This window comes from Myotis yumanensis, unplaced genomic scaffold (assembly GCF_028538775.1).
Source record: "Myotis yumanensis isolate MYYU_CA2020_CCGP unplaced genomic scaffold, mMyoYum1.0.hap1 SCAF_6, whole genome shotgun sequence".
NCBI lineage: Eukaryota > Metazoa > Chordata > Mammalia > Chiroptera > Vespertilionidae > Myotis > Myotis yumanensis.
Window position 1 is genome coordinate 91966730 of NW_027223757.1, and position 17425 is coordinate 91984154.

General features: G+C 49.1%; 1 protein-coding gene across 1 annotated transcript; it reads left to right on the forward strand.

The window, feature by feature from the left end:
- The first annotated feature begins 3734 nt into the window (after positions 1-3734).
- On the forward strand, positions 3735-16806 carry TCP11 (t-complex 11). Its single transcript, XM_070419425.1, has 8 exons — positions 3735-3843; positions 8813-8933; positions 12432-12652; positions 13504-13640; positions 14049-14254; positions 14333-14517; positions 15193-15356; positions 16427-16806. Exons 1-8 carry the CDS (start codon positions 3797-3799, stop codon positions 16657-16659), a joined length of 1314 nt encoding a protein of 437 aa, XP_070275526.1. The 5' UTR covers positions 3735-3796; the 3' UTR covers positions 16660-16806.
- The last annotated feature ends 619 nt before the right edge of the window (positions 16807-17425 follow it).

The window sequence follows — 17425 nt, forward strand, 5'->3', positions numbered from 1 at the left end:
CGTCGGCAGACCTGTCCACATCCAGCAACATGAGTTAAATTCTTTTTTTTTGGTTAATCCTCACCCGAGGATATTTTTCCGTTTATTTTTAGGGAAAGTGGAAGAGAGAGGGAAAGACAGAAACATCGATTTGGGAGAAACACATGGATTGGTTGCCTCCTGTACGAGCCCCAACCAGGGCCTGTGCCGGGAGAAGTCTGCAACCAAAGTATGTTGCCCTTGACGGGAATCGAACTCAGACCCCTTTGGTCCACAGGCCGATGTTCTATGCACTGAGCCAAACCAGCAAGGGCGTGAGTTAAATTCTTGAAGATTGAAGTGAGAAAAATTACTTCAAGGCCCTGCTACTTGAATTACGTTTGTTTCTCCTGTAGCCACATGGGGTCGCTGCTGGTTAAGAGACTGGCACTAAAGCGGCAAATTGGGTGCTTTGGAATCCAGATTTGAAATGTGGAGTCAAAGTGGGTTTTTTGGTAAATACAATTTAAGCAATTTAAGTTCTTGAGGTGGCTTTTTTAATGAATCCAGAGTTGAAAATCAACTCTCAGTAAGATAATAAAATTCCTCTTTAAAAAAAAATAAATTTGAAATTGTATATACTAGGTTGACTTGGTTGAGTTAGTTAGTTATATTATCTCGAAAATGTCTTTGTCCCTGGGATCAGGAATTTAAAAAACCTGTCTTAGTTGCTCTTTGCCTCTGCTTCCTCTGTGAGCCCTCCTTCCTGAGCGGCTGTTGGAGTTGCATGTGCTGTAGGGAGCATCCAGTCTTGTCAGAGCAATGAACTTGGATTTGTTGTCGTTGGAAAGTGTGCCTGTGTATATTTCCCTCAGTCCTTCAGTAAGCTGCTATAGCTCGATTGCTGAAGATGTTCTCTTAATTCTCATTTTGAACTAGTGAATTATTGGTAAGTTTACATATTTGACTGTGTTTGCCCATTTTAGCTGGGACTAAAGACTTCAGAGGCTGAAAAACAAAGGGAATTTCAACTATCCACTTAAGGTTCAATTCACCTAAGCAGGAACTTTGGTAAATCACCTTTTCCCCTTAACTTTTTTTAAAATTTATTTTTATTGTTGAAAGTATTACAGATGTCCCCTTTGTTGTTTTTTCCCATTGACTCCCTCCACCCTGCACCTGCCCTTCCCCACACTATTGTCTGTGTCCATGGGCTATGCATATACGCATATAAGTTCCCCAGTTAATCTCTCCCCTCAACCACCCCCAACTCCACCTTCCCTCTGGAATTCGTTAGTCTGCTCCATGCTTCTATGTCTACGGATCTATTTTGTTCATTAGTTTATTTTGTTCATTAGATTCCATATATACTTATCTATATGAGATCATGTGATATTTATCTTTTTCTGACTGGCTTATTTTGCTTAGCATAATACTTTCCAGGTCCATCCATGCTGTTGCAAATGGTAAGAATTCCTTCTTTTTTACTGCTGCATAGTATTCCATTATATAAATAAATGTACCACAGCTTTTTTTATCCACTCATCTGCTGATGGGCACTTGGGCTGTTTTCAAATCTTAGCTATTTTAAATTGTGTTGCTATGAACAGCAAAAGAAACAATCAACAAAGTGAAAAGAGAGCCCACCACATGGGAGAACATATTTGCCAATGATACATCCAATAGGGGTTAATTTTCAAAGTATATAGGAACTCATACAACCTAACAAAGGAAAGACCAACAATCCAATTGAAAAATGGGCAAAGAACCTAAATAGACACTTCTCCAAACTGTACATACAGATGGCCAAGAGACATGAAAAAATGCTCAAAGTCACTAATCATCTAAGACAGTGGTTCTCAACCTTCTGGCCCTTTAAATACAGTTCCTCATGTTGTGACCCAACCATAAAATTATTTTCGTTGCTACTTCATAACTATAATGTTGCTACTGTTATGAATCATAATGTAAATATCTGATATGCAGGATGGTCTTAGGCGACCCCTGTGAAAGGGTCGTTCGACCGCCAAAGGGGTCTCGACCCACAGGTTGAGCACCTCTGATCTAAGAGATGCAAATTAAAATGACAATGAGGTATCATCTCACACCTGTCAGAATGGCTATCATCAACAAATCCACAAATGACAAGTATTGGTGAGATTGTGGAGAAAAGTGCACTGCTGGTGGAAATGCAGACTGGTACAGCCTCTGTGGAAAACAGCATGGAGTTTTCTCAAAAAATTAAAAATGGAACTCCCATTTGACCCAGAGATCCCACTTCTAGGAATATATCCTAAGAAACCCAAATCACCAATCAGAAAGAATATATGCAGCCCTTAACTTTTCACCTTGAAATATTTTAAATTTGTTGAAAAGTTAAGAACAACATAGTGATGCCCACTCTGTTAGCATTTCTGCCACATTGCATGCACACACTATATTTTTTCTCATGGAAAATAAGTCATGTACCTCTAAAAACTTCATCATGTATCTTCTAAGAACAAAGGCATTCACCTATGTAACCTCTTTTCTACAATAACTTTACTTTTTGCATCATGAAATCTTTTTTTTAAATATATTTTTATTGATTTCAGAAGGGAAGGGAGAGGGAGAGAAGGATAGAAACATCAATGATGAGAATCATTGATGGGCTGCCTCCTGCACGCCCCCGACTGGGGATTGAGCCCGCAATCCAGGCATGTGCCCTTGACCGGAATCGAACCTGGGACCCTTTAGTCTGCAGGCCGATTTTCTATCCACTGAACCAAACGGGCTAGGGCCATTAAAGCTTTTTATAAATGGAAAACTCAAAACATTTACAAAAGTAGAGAGGCTAGAATAATGAATCCCCATTTCATCAGACCAGCTTCAACAATTACCAAGTCATGACCAGTCTTAGTTCCTCAGTATCCCCTGACGTCTAGGAGCCAAATACTTTCCTGTGAACAAATGACGCTTCATTGAAAGAGAGTGAGAAAAATGGTTTATTGTTTTAGATGCCAAGTATCCAGTGTAACTACCATATATGCCTATTTCATGAGAATCTACTGGTTGGGTCTTTACTAACAACTTCAACAGTGGTTCCCAAACGTTAGTGACAAAAATGCTTAGCAATATTTAGTAAAATGAAATAAAGCTACTGTGCTGAGTTCTTCCTAAAGCTAAGTTGATTCCTCTTACAGGACTGCTCTTTACTCTGGCAGGACTCCCTGTCTGTTCTTTTGGAGGCTACCCTGGGCTTTCGTCTGTAAATGATGGTTTCAGTGGTGGCAGAGTGGAGTTTTATTTGCGTATTTGCTTGTTTCTCTGGGCATAGACGGCTGAACAGAAAGCTGGCCAGTTGTCAAAGTCTTTTTGGAAATTTTATTAGTCTGTGACATACTAAAATGTGGGAGCTACTGCTTTAGAAGACCAGGTGATGTGGGCCCCTTGAGTACCATCGTGTGGGGAATTTAACTTTATCAGAAGCAGGAAGAGAAGTGTGGAATCATAATACGCGTTTATATCTTTGCAAATAAATTGTTTCTTTGCCACTTAATTGTTACTTTGTAAGAGAAAGATCTTAATCAGTTTCACTTGCTGTTTTTTATAAAATAACTTCTTTGGTCCTTTCTTACCCCCATGGGGCCTGGCATTCAGAAAACATAAAAGACTAGAACGGTTGAACGAGTTTGTGTAAGATCAGTTCGAATCCAAACGTGGGGCCTCCTCAGTCTAGTGAGTGTGAATAACTAGACACCAGACTTGTGTGGGTGCCCATTGCCCACCACGAGTTCTCTCCACCACAGGTCTGACAGAGCCAGTTAACGATGTTCCCGAGCTGAGCCGCAGGATTGGGATGGATCATGATTCCCACAGGGAAGAGAAGGTTTTACCTCCAAGCAGGTACAGGCTCCTCTTGTTTCCCTTCTTACTAGTCCTGGGGTAGGTGTTAGCACTAATGGCTGCTGGCCAGATGGGAAGCATTCTTATTTAATGACTAGAGGCTCAGTACACAAAAATTTGTGCACTCGGGTGGGGGTCCTCAGCCTGGTCATTGCCCTCTCACAGTCTGGGACCCCTCGGGGGATGTCCACCTGCTGGCTTAGACTTGCTCCCCAGGGGATCAGGCCTAGGCTGGCAATCAGACATCCCTCTGGCAGCCCCGGAGCCCTCGGGGGATGTCCACTTGCCAGCGGGGAGCAGGCCTAAGCTGCAGTCGGACTCCTTAGCACTACTGAGGAGGCGGGAGAGGCTCCTGCCACCACTGCTGTGCTGGCAGCCATCAGCCTGGCTTGTGGCTGACCAGTGCTCCCCCTGTAGGAGTGCACTGACCACCAGGGGTCAGCTCCTGCACTGAGCCTCTGCCCCCTGGTGGTCAATGTGTGTCATAGTGACCAGTCATTCCCAGTCCTTCTGCTGTTAGGGTCAATTTGCATATTACCCTTTTGTTATATAGAATACAATCAGTCATTGGATAGTAGCCTTAAGATAATGAAACAGAAGAGTGATCAGTTATAACTGGTGGTATCAGGGGGTCAAGAAGCAAATTTTGTTGAACCAGTGAGTAAACGAAAGCAATTACTGTTGTTGGCTGTTCACTCTGGGACCTCAGTTAATAATCCAATAGAAATATGTGGATGTCAGACCTCTGACAGCTACGGAGGAAGCAGCCTGGAATCGCCAGCCACAGCTGCAGCTAAAACAGTGCTCACTGTCTCTCAGTTTCTGTGGGTCGGAACCTGGGCAATGGCTTAACTGTGCCGTCAGCCTGTTGCCTGCTGGCGGGGGCATCCCTCAGTCCCTCGCCACCTAGACCTCCCCACAGGGCAGCTGGCTTCCCTCACTGGGAGAATGAGAGTGTGGGAGTCGCCGCCCAAGACAGAACGGCCGGCTCTGCTACTTCTGTTCCCTAGAGGGGAGTCCCTAAACCCAGCCCACACTCTAGGGAAAGAGTGCACCACGGTGTGAATACCAGGAAATACAGATCTTTGGGGTCATTTTATCAGCTGCCTACACCAGCCCCTATCACTTACTCTTTTGAGTGAGAACAGATGAAAAGCCACAGATAAAAAGATTAATTTTCTAATAGTGGCACTTTCACCTGTTTTTTTCTGGCTTCATGATCAGCTTAATTTGTGAATGAGACTCATAACCCTGTTGATAAATAGTCCTCCTCCCCCTCCAGCTTTGTTCTGAGTCCTCCTAGTCCTATTGACATCGCAGTAAGAAGCACTCAGTAAGGAGAAAGCGCAGGGCCCTGCTGCTCACTGGCAGTTAAGTGGGTAAAGTCACGTCAGATTTTACATGTTTAAACAGTTCTGATTCCCACCAATAACCAGGTAAATCATGGCAGAGGGTGGCCGGCTGCCTTACATGCTTTTGTATTCACAACTCCGGGAACCTGTTACTAAGGTGCCCTTCTCTGTCCCAAGCTGCTGCCCTGGTCTTCATGCTCTGACTGCCTCCTGCCCGATGCCAGCAGGTGTCCACACCTCGCCCAGCTCCTCTGGGACAGGTTTTCACCCAAATCCAGACCTACCACCTCTCTTGCCACTTAGATGTGGCAGGAGGGAAGGAAAATGGAACAGGGGAGCAGAGGTTCGCTGGGCGCCGTGGCCAAGGAGCAGGGCCGGCATAGGCGGAGAAACAGTTTGAGGTTACTCATTATTGGCAATTGGCTTTCCTGTGGGCTCATACGATGCTGTGGGTTCCTAAAGAAATCCCATGTTTAGGCATCATTCATCAGACATTGTTGAGTCCGTACTATGTGGCGGGCAGAATGCTGAGCGCTGGGGCGAGATACAACTAGAGCTGGAGCTGTAGGTGAGCCAGGCACTGTCTTTTGCTGCCAAGAAGCTTTCGTAGGGGAGACAGCTGATAGCAGAAAATGACGGATAAGTTGTGTGTATAGAGCTTAATGAGCTCGATCAGCTGCCCCCGGAGGATCAGAGAGGTGTGCCCTGGAGGGAGATTTCGCCTACGAAGACTTGAGTTGAGTCTCTGAAGATGAATAGGTGCTTTCCAGGTGCTGTCGACTGCTCCAGGTACAGGAAGCAACATGTTGGAGGCACAGAGTGGTGGTATAAGGTGCTCTGTGCTTTACAAGGGCTTGGTATGGTTGCACACAAGGCATTGAGACACAGGAGGAGGTAAATTGGAAAGGGAGGCAGAGCAGTATCAGGATGGTCATGCAGTATAAGCCATTTATGCTGCTGGTGATGGGAAGCCTTAAAGGGCTTTAAGTGAGCATGACATCATGATCAGAATTGCATCTTAGGAAAATCACTGGTTTTAGAATGAACTGGTGGAGAACAGATTAAAAAGAGACAAGACAGGCAAGAGGATCCGTGAATAGACTATGACGGTGGTCCAAGTAAGAGATGATGGTAGGCAGGGATGAACTCCAGAGACATTCAAGAAGCAAAATGTATGGACTCAGAGGTGGATTGAATAAATAGGATGAAGAGGAAAGAGCTCAGCACAATTCCAGCGCACACTGGACCGGGGGACAGATGATAGTTGGTTACCTCTGATGGCTGAGATTTGTGAGTAGGGAGAGGAACTTTGACTTGTCTGTTCATCTTTGTGTTGCCTTTTTTCCTTTTTACAAGGAGCATGCATCACTGCTGTTCTTTTTTAAAGGACAGATGTTTAATTCAAGACAACCAGTACCTATTTGGAAATGATGAGGTTCAGCCTCAGAATTTTCAAATAGTTCTTTTTCTATTAGTCTAACTCTGTAGCACAAAGACATCATTTAAGTAAACATTCAGAGGAAAATTGATTCCTGTCATTTCTGTTTTTTTAATTAACTAGAGGCCCGATGCACGAAATTCATGCAAGGGGCTTGGCCCTCACAGCCCCAACTGCCTTGGCCCTCGCAGCCCCGGCTTCATCTGGAAGGTTGTCCGGACAGTTGTTCTGCTGTTCAGTCTAATTAGCATATTAACTATTTATTATATAGGATATTTTTAGAGCAGTTTTAGTTCTACAGAAAAATGATCAGAAATTACAGAGTTCCCACCTACTCCCCTATTATTTACATCTTTATTAGTGTGGTGCATTTGTTACAATGGACAATCCAGTATCAACACATTAACTCAAGTCCATAGTTTATGTTGGGGTTCACTTTTTGAGATGTATATACTATGGGTTTTGAAAATGTATAATGATGTGTATCCACTATTACTGTATCATACATAGTAATTTCACTGCCCTAAAATTCCACTGAGCTCCACCTCTTCATCCTTCCTCACCTCTCCTCTCCTCCCCCCCCCCGCCCCACCGCCGCCCCCCAAATCCTTGGCAACCAGCGATCTGTATGCTGTCTCCATAGGCTTCCAGAAGGTCCTGTATTTGGATTCATCCAGTAGGTGGCCTTCTCAGATTGGCTTTTCTCACTCGACAGTGCGCATGTAAGGCCCCTCTGTGTCTTTGGGGGTCTTGAGAGCTCATTCCTCTTCAGCACTGAATAACCTTCCATTTACCCACTCACCTATAGAATGGCATCGTGGTTGCTTCCAAGCTTTGGCGATTATGAATAAAGCTCTATCGACCTCCATTTGCAGGCTTCTGTGTGGACATAGTTTTCAGCTCACTTGAGTAAATGCCAAGGAGTATGATGCCTGGATCGTATGGCAAGGGTGTGCTCGGTTTTGTAGAAACTGCCACATTGTCTTCAGGAGTGGCGGCACCATCTTCATCCCCACCAGCAGTGACTGAGAGCTCCTGCTGCCCCAGTGTTCTGGGTTTTGGACTTTCTGATAGGTGTGTACAGTATCCCATCTGAATTTTAATTTGCAGTTCCCTAATGACATATGTTGCTGACCATCTTTTCATAGGCTTATTTGCCATCTGCATATCTCCTTTGGTGAGGTGTTGGTTCAGATCTTTTTCATTTTAAAATTGGGTTGTTTGTTTTCTTATTGTTGAGTTTTAGGAGTTCATTGTATATTTTGGAAAACAACCCTTTATCAGATGTGTGCTTAGCAAAGACTGTCTGTGGCTTGTCTTTTAATTCTCATAACAGTGTCTCTCAGAGAGCAGTTCTTAATTTTAATGAAGTGCAACTTACCAGTTTTTTCCTTTTTTGGGTCTTGCTTTTGGTGTTGTATCTGAAAGTCATAGAAAAGCCCAAGGTGACCTAGATGTTCTCCTAGTTATCGTCTAGAAGTTTTATAGTTTTATGTTTAGTCTGTGAGCCATTTGTGGAAGGTAGAAGGTCTGTGTCTGAGTCATATTTTTGCCTGTGGGTGTCCCGTTGTTCCAGCACTGTTTGTTGAAAAGACTATGCTTTCTAAATGGAACTGCCTTTACTTCTGTTTTTTTTAAGGGTAAGAGGACCAATCTTCCTGGCTGCCATGACTGGCTGCCTGGTAGTGGCACTGAGCCTGGGGTAGAGGAGGAGCTGGTCTGGAGGAGGAAGATAGTGAATTCCATTTAGATGCCAATTTGGAAGTATCTGTGGGTATTTCAGTGCAATGTGCAGTCAAAGAGGGAAAATCCTTTCCTGGATCTGAGGACTAGAGGGCAATGACAGACTCTTTAGTGCATTGCTGTATATGCACACAAATAGAAACCGAGCCTCGTGTCATCTAGGCCAGATGCAAAATCAGGGCCAGAGCTCCACCTGGCCTCTGCTCAGGGTTCTTCCTGCCACAGAGGGAGGGCGGCTCTGGATCACCGGGCCCTTGACACCCACGTCTGACCCCAGCTCTTCAACTCTGCTGCAAGCCACACGCAGTTCTTGGCCTTCCCCTGTCAGTATAATGGTCTTTTATCGCAGCAAACACTGTCTGTGTGGGGCTTAAGAGACAGGACCTTAGGACTGTTTTTGGACAGAGAAAGTAATTTGTATTTAACCCCTTTACAGTCTGGAAGGCCAGGCCAAGGACGCAATGCACAATGCCTTTTGGGATCACCTTAAAGAGCAGCTATCTGCTACGCCCCCAGACTTCAGCTGTGCTCTTGAACTTCTGAAAGAAATTAAAGAGGTGAGTCACCAGCCTTCTGCTGGTAGGTGTAAAGTTCCCAGGCATCCCAGCTCATTCGAATGTCAGTGGCTAGCAAATGCCAACTGGCATGGCCCATGAATCAGTCAGAATCTAACCTGTAGACAGAAAGTGCACAGTCACTTCAACAAGGAGTTTTAATATAAAAATTACCACAGGGCATTGGAGAAATGAGGGCTGTGGGCTAGTCAGAAGTAAGGGGAACTCTCAGGAATACCGGAAAATCAGCTCTAAGGCAAGCCCACCACACCGAGGCTGACATAGACACCCAAGGGTCCACTTGGGAGGGCACAGCTGTGCCGGGGAAGTTGCTGGCCTGTGTGTGCTGCTGAGCACCGTGCACGGCAGGAGCCCGCCTGGGAGACACCACTCAGGCCGTGGGAGCCGGGCGCTGGCACAGCCATGCCTCCTGCAGGAGCTGCCAACTGAGCAGTCTACTCGGAGAGAAAGGCTCTCAGCTTTTGCCTTGTCTTTCTAGTATGTGATGGGCACACCCTAAATCGACCTGCACCCCACCCCACCCCGAGATCCACATCCTTAAATAGTCCTGTCTCCTTGATGGGGACGAGATCTGTAACTTACCTCTAACCAGTGGAATATGGCAAAGGTGGTGGGATGTCACACCTCACTGCGGAAGACTCTCAGCAGACGGAGGTCCTCCTGCGGGCCTGGAAGAACAAACAGGTGCCTATGGAGAGGCCACCTGGCAGGGAGCTGCAGGTGCCTCAGGACCATCCAGCCAGCAGCCAGCCAGAAGCTGGGGCCCTTCGGGTTACAGCTGTAAGGAAGTGAATTCAGCCACGATTTGAATGAGCCCAGCTGACACCTTATTACAGCCTGGCGAGACCCTGAACAGAGGACCCAGTAAATAAACTGTGCCTGGACCCCTGACCCACAGATGCTGTGAGACAACAAATGTATATGCTTTCTTTTTCTTTTAAAAAAATATGTTTTTATTAATTTTAGAGAGAAAGGAAGAGGGAGAGAGAGTTTAGAAACATCAGTGATGAAAGAGAATCACTGATCAGCTGCCTCCTGCCTACCCCCTACTGGGGATAGAGCCCACAACCCGGGCATGTGTCCTGACCAGGAATCTAACTATGACATCCTGGTTCATGGGTCAACCACTGAGTCATACCAACCAGGCTATATATGCTTAATTAAGCCTCTGAGTGTATGGTAATTTGTTATGCTGCATAGAAACTAATTAATAGTGCCCTCTACAGATGATGCTTAAAGTTTACCATCTAGTAAAGAAAAATTATTTAAAGGACTTCATTTCTTTCAAAGCTGAGAAAACAAGGGTGGATTTAGGGCAGAGAGACAATCAAGTGATGAATGTCACATTTCACTCCTTTGGTGCTCAGCTTCCATACGCAGCCTCCACACACTGAACCCCCCGTCACCCAGTCTCACCGCTGGGCAGGTCGGACAACACCGAGCTCCTCATGAGGAGCGCAGCCCCCAGGGCTGCCCGATGTCCGATGGTCAGGGCTTACTTTCTGACGAGGCCCAGGAGCCAGCCAGAACCATTTCTCCAAAGGCAAGTAGTTCTGCATAGCTGTGCTCCAAACCCCTGGAGACCTGTGCTGTGCGGCCCCTGCTGGCCAGAGCTGGACGGCACCCTTACTTGCCACGGACACTTCACGTATCTCGGCCCTGCTGGATGGTAAGGCCAAGTGGTCGTGTGGCTGGTACTGCTGCCTGGACTTGCTGCGGAGCCTCCTCGGGCTCTGGTTCCCACTGAAATTGGTAACCTATGAGCGACTCAAAATGGGTGTCGAATCAGAACTGTAGAGGGTTTTTTTAATTGTAAGAGTTTGAGTTTACTTGAGCCAAACTGACAACATGCCAGGAAGCAAGATCTCAAATACTCCGAAGGAGGACCGTTTTGCAGTGTATTTTATACACCCGGAACGAACAGTGGAGAAGAACCGTGGACAGGGCTTGCTTGAGGTGAAGATGCACCTTTTACTGAAGAAGTTATGTGCCAGCTAGGAACTTATGATGAGTCACGTGGCGTACCAGATTGGCACCAGAGTCCCTCCACCTCCACAAAACCCTGAGGTGCTGTATGCGGCCTCGACGCAAAGGCCTGCAAGGGCTGCGCCGCTTTTTCATGGTGGGTACCATGAGGCACACCGCCAGCCGTTCACCTGGGAGGACTTGGCTGGCCAGGTGCACACCTCTGGAGCTCTGCCAGCTTCACCAGGCCCACGGCAGCTGCATGATGCAGGGGACTAGCCATCCTCCAGTCTGCCTGCCTAAGGGCCATTTGGATGTTTATAACATCACTCACAGGCCATGCAAAATGGTCAACTTAAAAATTAGCCTGCTGTTTTTGGTCAAACACTTAACTAACTCACCCCTAAAGCCTTGGCAGGGCCAGGCCAAATGATTTCTCGGGCCTTATACAGCCCATGGGCCGGACGTTTCCCACCCCTGTCCTAAGGCATCCAAAACGTGGAGTACTTGCTACTTGCTGCTCATGAGAGCCATGGACATCAGCCATTTCAGTGAGAACTTCTCTTATGCCAGTTTTGTATCACTCAGCGTCTAATCAGGATGAAGAAACAAGACAGTAATTTGAACAAAGAGAAGCTGGGTGCCAGGCTTGCCCGGGGGAGCGCACGGACCAGGGGGACCTCTTCCTCTCGCTGTCACATGGGAGGCGCTGAGGGCTCCAGAGTGAAACTGGCATAGTTCACCATGAAGTACAGGGTACAGAGCAGCTTCCATTTCCACAGCTTACAGCGAAGCTGAGCACATGGGATCTTGTTATGACAACACGGTGTTCCATTCCATTAAACAGACGTTCATCGAACCCCATCCCTCGACCCCGCTGTGTTCTGTCTGCTACAGACGCATGGAGATGAGGCAGAGACTGCTCACAGGGACCTTACATTTTCAGTTAATAGACTGTTTCCGGTGACTCCTGACAGTTTCTTTGCCTTGTTCCTCCTTGCTCTTTGAAGTAAATCTCAAGCATGCCTGCTTTTTAAAATGAAGAGCGCCTCGTCGCTATGTGGTGTGTATTTTATATTTGTTGCACCCTGAGTTCCTTTTGATCACACGCCTTCATCTTGTTTCTCTCTTTATCTCATTCTGTCTAGAGAATGATATCTTATTGCTGTAATTGGTTCCTAAAGCCATGGCCTATTATTGGTCCTTAAACAAAGATAAATATTAGGAAATTTAGGGACCCGACTTCTTGATCCTTAAAAGACACAGCCTGGGCCCCGGCCGGGGTGGCTCAGTTGGTTGGAGTGCTGATCCATCCTGTAGGCTGAGATGGCAGGTTCGATCCCCAGTCAGGGCACATACCCAGGTTTTGGGTTTGATTCCCTTGAGAGAGAGAGAATCTCTCCCCCTCTCTCTGAACAGTAGACACCGGCTGGGATGTGTGTGGCTAATGGGGTTTCCGTGAGGAAAGTGGGGCTCTGAGCAGAGTGCAGCCTCCTGGGCTTTCTTCCTGGGCAGATCTTGCTGTCGCTGCTGTTGCCACGCCAGAGCCGCCTAAGAAGTGAGGTGGAGGAAGCTCTGGCCGACGACCTGCTGCAGCGGGAAGCGGAGCACGGGGACCTGAACATCCTCCGTCTCTCCAAGTGCATCCTCAGCATGATGACCCTGCTGTGCGCGCCAGTTCGGGATAAGGCCGTGCAGAAGCTAGACGGCATCACAGACTCCGTTCTGCTCCTGAGGTGAAGCCTGGCTACTGTCCCTAGAACCTGCCACCCCCGGGCCACACCCCGAGTGGCTGCCCCATCTCAGCTGCTCTTCCCTGCGAACCCCATCCTGAGTCCTTCTCTCTGGCCTATGAGCTTTTCTTTTCCAAAGATGGCCTTGCAGGGCCCTCTGGGGATCCTCAGGTGGGCTGGGCCCATATAACATCCTACCATGCAACATTCGTGTATGCAGCCTTTTCTTCCAAGAAGTTCAAACATTGCTTTCCCAGGTTTTCTTGTTGCAGTTCACATAGTATGAGGGGCAGAGGTGAGGGGTTATCCCCATTTCATAGCTCCAGAAAATTAAAAAAAAATAGTAGACCCACAACCCTGGCCAGGTAGCTCAGTTGGTTAGATTGTCGTCCCAATACTCCAAGGTTGTGGTTTTGATCCCCAGTAAGGGCACATACAAGAATCAACCAGTGATGCATAAATAAGTGGAACAAGTCTCTCTCTCTCTCTCTCTCTCTCTCTCTCTCTCTGTCTTTCTCCCCATTCCTTCCTCTCTCTCTCTCAAATCAATAAAATAAAATTAATTGGCCCAGAAACAGCATCACCTATAATCCCACTTCCCAGAGAGAATGGTTAGTGTCTGGTGTGGTCTTCCACCGACGCCCTTTTTAAGAGCAGAGTGGCTTGTGGGAGGAGGTCTGGCTCAGAGGCTTCGAGGTCCAGACACCTGTTTCCCACACTGCCGCCCGCTCGCTCTGGGCCTGGGTCCTAGCTCCTGTGTCATCTTTGTAAATGAGGGGGCAGGGCTGTCAGTTTAGAGCCCCCTGACTCCCGGAGACCCTCTTGGAGCATGAACACGCTGTTCTATCTTTCAGGGGGATCTTCCAGGTTCTGGGCCTGATGAAGATGGACATGAGAAACTACACGCTGCAGAGCCGCCAGCCCCACCTGCGGGAGCACTCCATCCTGCATGAGCGGGCACAGTTCCAGGAGCGCCTCAGCCAGCAGCCGGGTGCGTGGGTGGGCTGAGCGGCCTGGGGCTGCCTAGAAGGCCAGCCAGCACTGCCTCCTAGGCCAGTGATGGCGAACCTTTTGAGCTCGGCGTGTCAGCATTTTGAAAAACCCTAACTTAACTCTGGTGCCGTGTCACATATCGAAATTTTTTGATATTTGCCACCATAGTAAAACAAAGACTTATATTTTTGATATTTGTTTTATATATTTAAATGCCATTTAACAAAGAAAAATCAACCAAAAAAATGAGTTCACGTGTCATAGGTTCGCCATCACTGTTCTAGGAGAAGTTTCTTCCTCGGTGTGTGTGATGGTGGGGGGAGGGGGTGGCAGGGGGAGCAGTCATCTAAGACAGAAAGGCACCCTATCAGCGGACCCTCCCGCTGAGGCTGCCGCCCCGCCCCAGGCCTCCTGGACCACACGACCAAGTGGCTGAGCCGCGCGGCCGCAGACCTGAGGCCTGTCCCCGACGCTCCCACCTCCAGCGGGGCTGGCCCCTCTCCAAGTGAGTCAGCCTCCAGCCCGGAGCCCCTGAGCCCCGCCGTGGTGCTGTCCCAGGCTTTCCTGAACCTTCTTCTCTGGAACCCTGATGACGACAAGGAGTTCCCTGAGGTAGGCCTGTGGGGCGGCCCTGCAGCTGTGGCCAGGACCTCGGGCAGGGCTCCGCCTCACGGGCTGTCCCGTCCTCAGACGCTGCTGGCGGACAGGGCGCGGCTGCAGGAGCTGGAGGTGCAGCTGCGCCGCCTCACCGTCCTGGCCTCTGTCCTGCTGGTGGCCAGCAGCTCCTGTGGTGGCAGCATCCTGTTCGGCTCCCCGCAGTTCGTGGACAAGCTGAAGCGCACCACCCAAGCCCTCACCGAGGAGTTCGATTCCAGGTGAGCTGCGTGGACCTTTGTCTTTCGAGATGACACATCTGAGGACACAGGCGGGTACGGCCACAGCGAGGCCCATGGCCCAGGTCGCTGGGGTCTCTCTGTAGCTGGACTTGAGGCTTGTGACAGAGACACACAGAACTGAGAACTGTCCTCCAAGAGGAGTAGTGTGAAGGCTGTTTGCTGCGAAGTGATTCACCCTCTTGTTTGCTGCACAGGAGTCGCTGGGCTGAGAGGCTGGGGGGCTGGGGGGCTGGGCTTAGTGGGCTTGTGAGACGGGATCAGGTAGCGTGGCGTGCAGGCCCTCACGCCGGCGGGTGGTCACTGTCACTGGTGAGAGCAGGACAGCCCTGGGAAATGTCCAAGAAAGTCTTAAAATGGACCTCCGTGCACACAGACAAATGCCGGGGGGCTGAGGGACACTGAGGTGTTCCGAGGGCCGAAACCAATGCTCGTCGGAGTTGGTTTTAATTTATCTTGTTCCCTGAGCAGTAGAAGGTGGTGCTGTATGTAGAGAATAGTCGATGTGTTGAGATAAGAGCGAGACACCGAATCCACCCATTGACTGGGCTGCTGCCAGGCTGGGTGGGGCCAGGAGGAGGTCTGGGAGTCCCCCTCAAGGGCTCTGGCCCATGCCAGGCCGGTGGTGGCTCCCAGCCTCCTCTCCCTGTGCTCTAGGCCCGAGGAGGCCATGCTGACTGTGAGCGAGCAGGTGTCTCAGGAGATCCACCAAAGCCTCAAGAGCATGGGCCTCGCTCCTCTGAGCAGCGACAACATAGCCTCTCTGATGGGACAGATCCAGGACATTGCCCACGCGCAGAACTGTGTCCGCAGCGTCATCGGTGAGTGTCCCGGGTGGGGAGGCCGTGTGGCTGAGGGAGACTCCCCTTGGAAGTTGGCCGCTGAGCCACCTGCCGGTAAAAGGCGCGGTCTCTGGGCAGGTCACGTGTCAGGCTTTAGTTTTTCAAAATGTTGGGTTGAAAAAACATATCTTTTGTAGTTGAAAGACGGACTCTGGCTCTAAGGAAGATCCGCACCAGGAATTCATGACTTCCAGGTGTGGCACACGCCAACCACCCTATTAGCCCATCCCTGGCCTTCTTGGTCATTTCTGTCTGCAGTCTTAGACACGGGACGTTCACCCCTGCCCACAGGCAACGCTGAAGGCTAGGCTGGCGGCCGCTCCCCTGGCAGGGACTCCCGCCCCCACCATCCCACGTGGGAATGGAGCTCTGAGCTTGGCCTTGCTCTTTTTTTTTTTTCAGTTGATCAGCATAGCGAGGTTCTCCCTCCAGGATCTCCAGCCAAGTTCTGTGTACAGGTTCTCTCCAGGATCTTTTGCCATGTTCTGTCTAGGTTCTCCAGCCAGGTTCTGTGTCCATGTTCTCTCGCTAGGTTCTCCAGCCAGGTTCTAGTCAGGTTCTCTTGCCATGTTTTCTTGCTAGGTCTTGTCTCTAGGTTCTGTCTCTAGGTTCTTCTCTAGGTTCTGTCTCTAGGTTCTTCTCTAGGTTCTGTCTCTAGGTTCTTCAGCCAGGTTCTCTCGCTAGGTTCTGTTTCTAGGTTCTGTCTAGGATCTCTAGCCCAGTCCTGTCTCTAGGTTCTCTGTCTTGGCCTTGCTCTTAACCTCAGCCATCCAAGGGCTCAGCCTGGGCGCATCCTGTGTGTCATATCCTCATCAGTCCCTGGTGGGCACTAAGCAAGCTTTGGAATGGTCAGAAACATACCAGCCACTGGTTGTCAATCCTTGCTTTGCCCTTGAGGGCTATATAGCAGCTCTCCTCCTGGTCCCCCTCCCCAAACAAAACAGATTTCCGTGTCTAGTGAGGTTAACTTAGAGCTTGGATGAGTGCAGGGCCGCTTCTCCCTGAACGTTGCCTGCCGCTTCCCTTTTCATTGTTTTTCCTGCTCACAGATCAGCGGATCCACCTGTTTCTCAAATGCTGCTTGGTTCTCGGTGTGCCGCGCTCTCTGCTAGACCTCCCCGGGGGCCTCACTCTCATTGAGGCAGAGCTGGCAGAACTGGGCCAAAGGTTTGTCAACCTAACGCACCACAATCAGCAGGTGTTCGGCCCCTACTACACGGAGATCCTGAAAACCCTCATCCCCGCGGGCCAGGCCCTGCAAACAGGAGTGGAGTCCCTCTGATGGACCAGCCCTGAGCCCTGGCGCCTTGATCCAGGAGAGAAGTCCATCGTTTTCCTGGGTGACATCAAGAGACTAGCCCATCAGCAGCCTCCCTCCCTCCTGCAGCCAGTACCAGCGCTGTAGTGACCACACATGTAAACACCAGCGGGCCCCACGCATTCACTAATAAACTTGTGAACTGCAAGCAAATGCTCACTCTGTGCAGCCATGGCCAGAACCTGTGCCCTTGGCCCCCAGCGAGCTACAAAGCCAAGAGCCGAGCTGGGAGCCAAGGCACCAGGCAGGTTTTGTCTGAGGGCTCAGAACCCTGCAGAATGACCACTATGTGAGTATAATGGCTCCTGTGGAAGTTAGAAACTTGTTTTGTGCAGTCGAGCTCAGCATTGGGCGTGGTTGTAAGGAGTCCTTAGGAATCTGTCTCCAGGGCCTAATTCCCTGAGGGTTTCCAGTGGTGCAACACGAGGTCAATAAGTAGAGCTTCCACTTCCTCTTCTGTGGAGGGGTCTGGAGCCCAGTGCAGCCTGGGTAAGGTGGGTGCTGGCTGCTGTAGGCACACTGGTGACAGGTGTCAGAGCTCATGGCGTCTTGAGTGTCAGAGTTCAGGCTTGGACAGTGAGGCCAGGGACCTACTTGGGCTGTTTTCCTTGGCCCTGTCCTCTAGCTGAGTGATCCTGCCCCCCATCTCTAAGCTGAGAGCGCTTCCTGACTACATGCTGGGCCTGCAGAGGTTTGGGCTCTGAGATCCTGTTGGCAACACAAGTGAGAG

What these genes read in the sequence shown, in the direction of transcription:
- TCP11 (XM_070419425.1), top strand. Translation starts at nt 3,797, where the DNA reads ATGGATCATGATTCCCACAGGGAAGAGAAGGTTTTACCTCCAAGCAG. An exon ending in AAGGTTTTACCTCCAAGCAG is followed by an intron (nt 3,844 to 8,812) that starts GTACAGGCTCCT and finishes ACCCCTTTACAG; the next exon opens with TCTGGAAGGCCAGGCCAAGG. An exon ending in ACGACAAGGAGTTCCCTGAG is followed by an intron (nt 14,255 to 14,332) that starts GTAGGCCTGTGG and finishes TCCCGTCCTCAG; the next exon opens with ACGCTGCTGGCGGACAGGGC.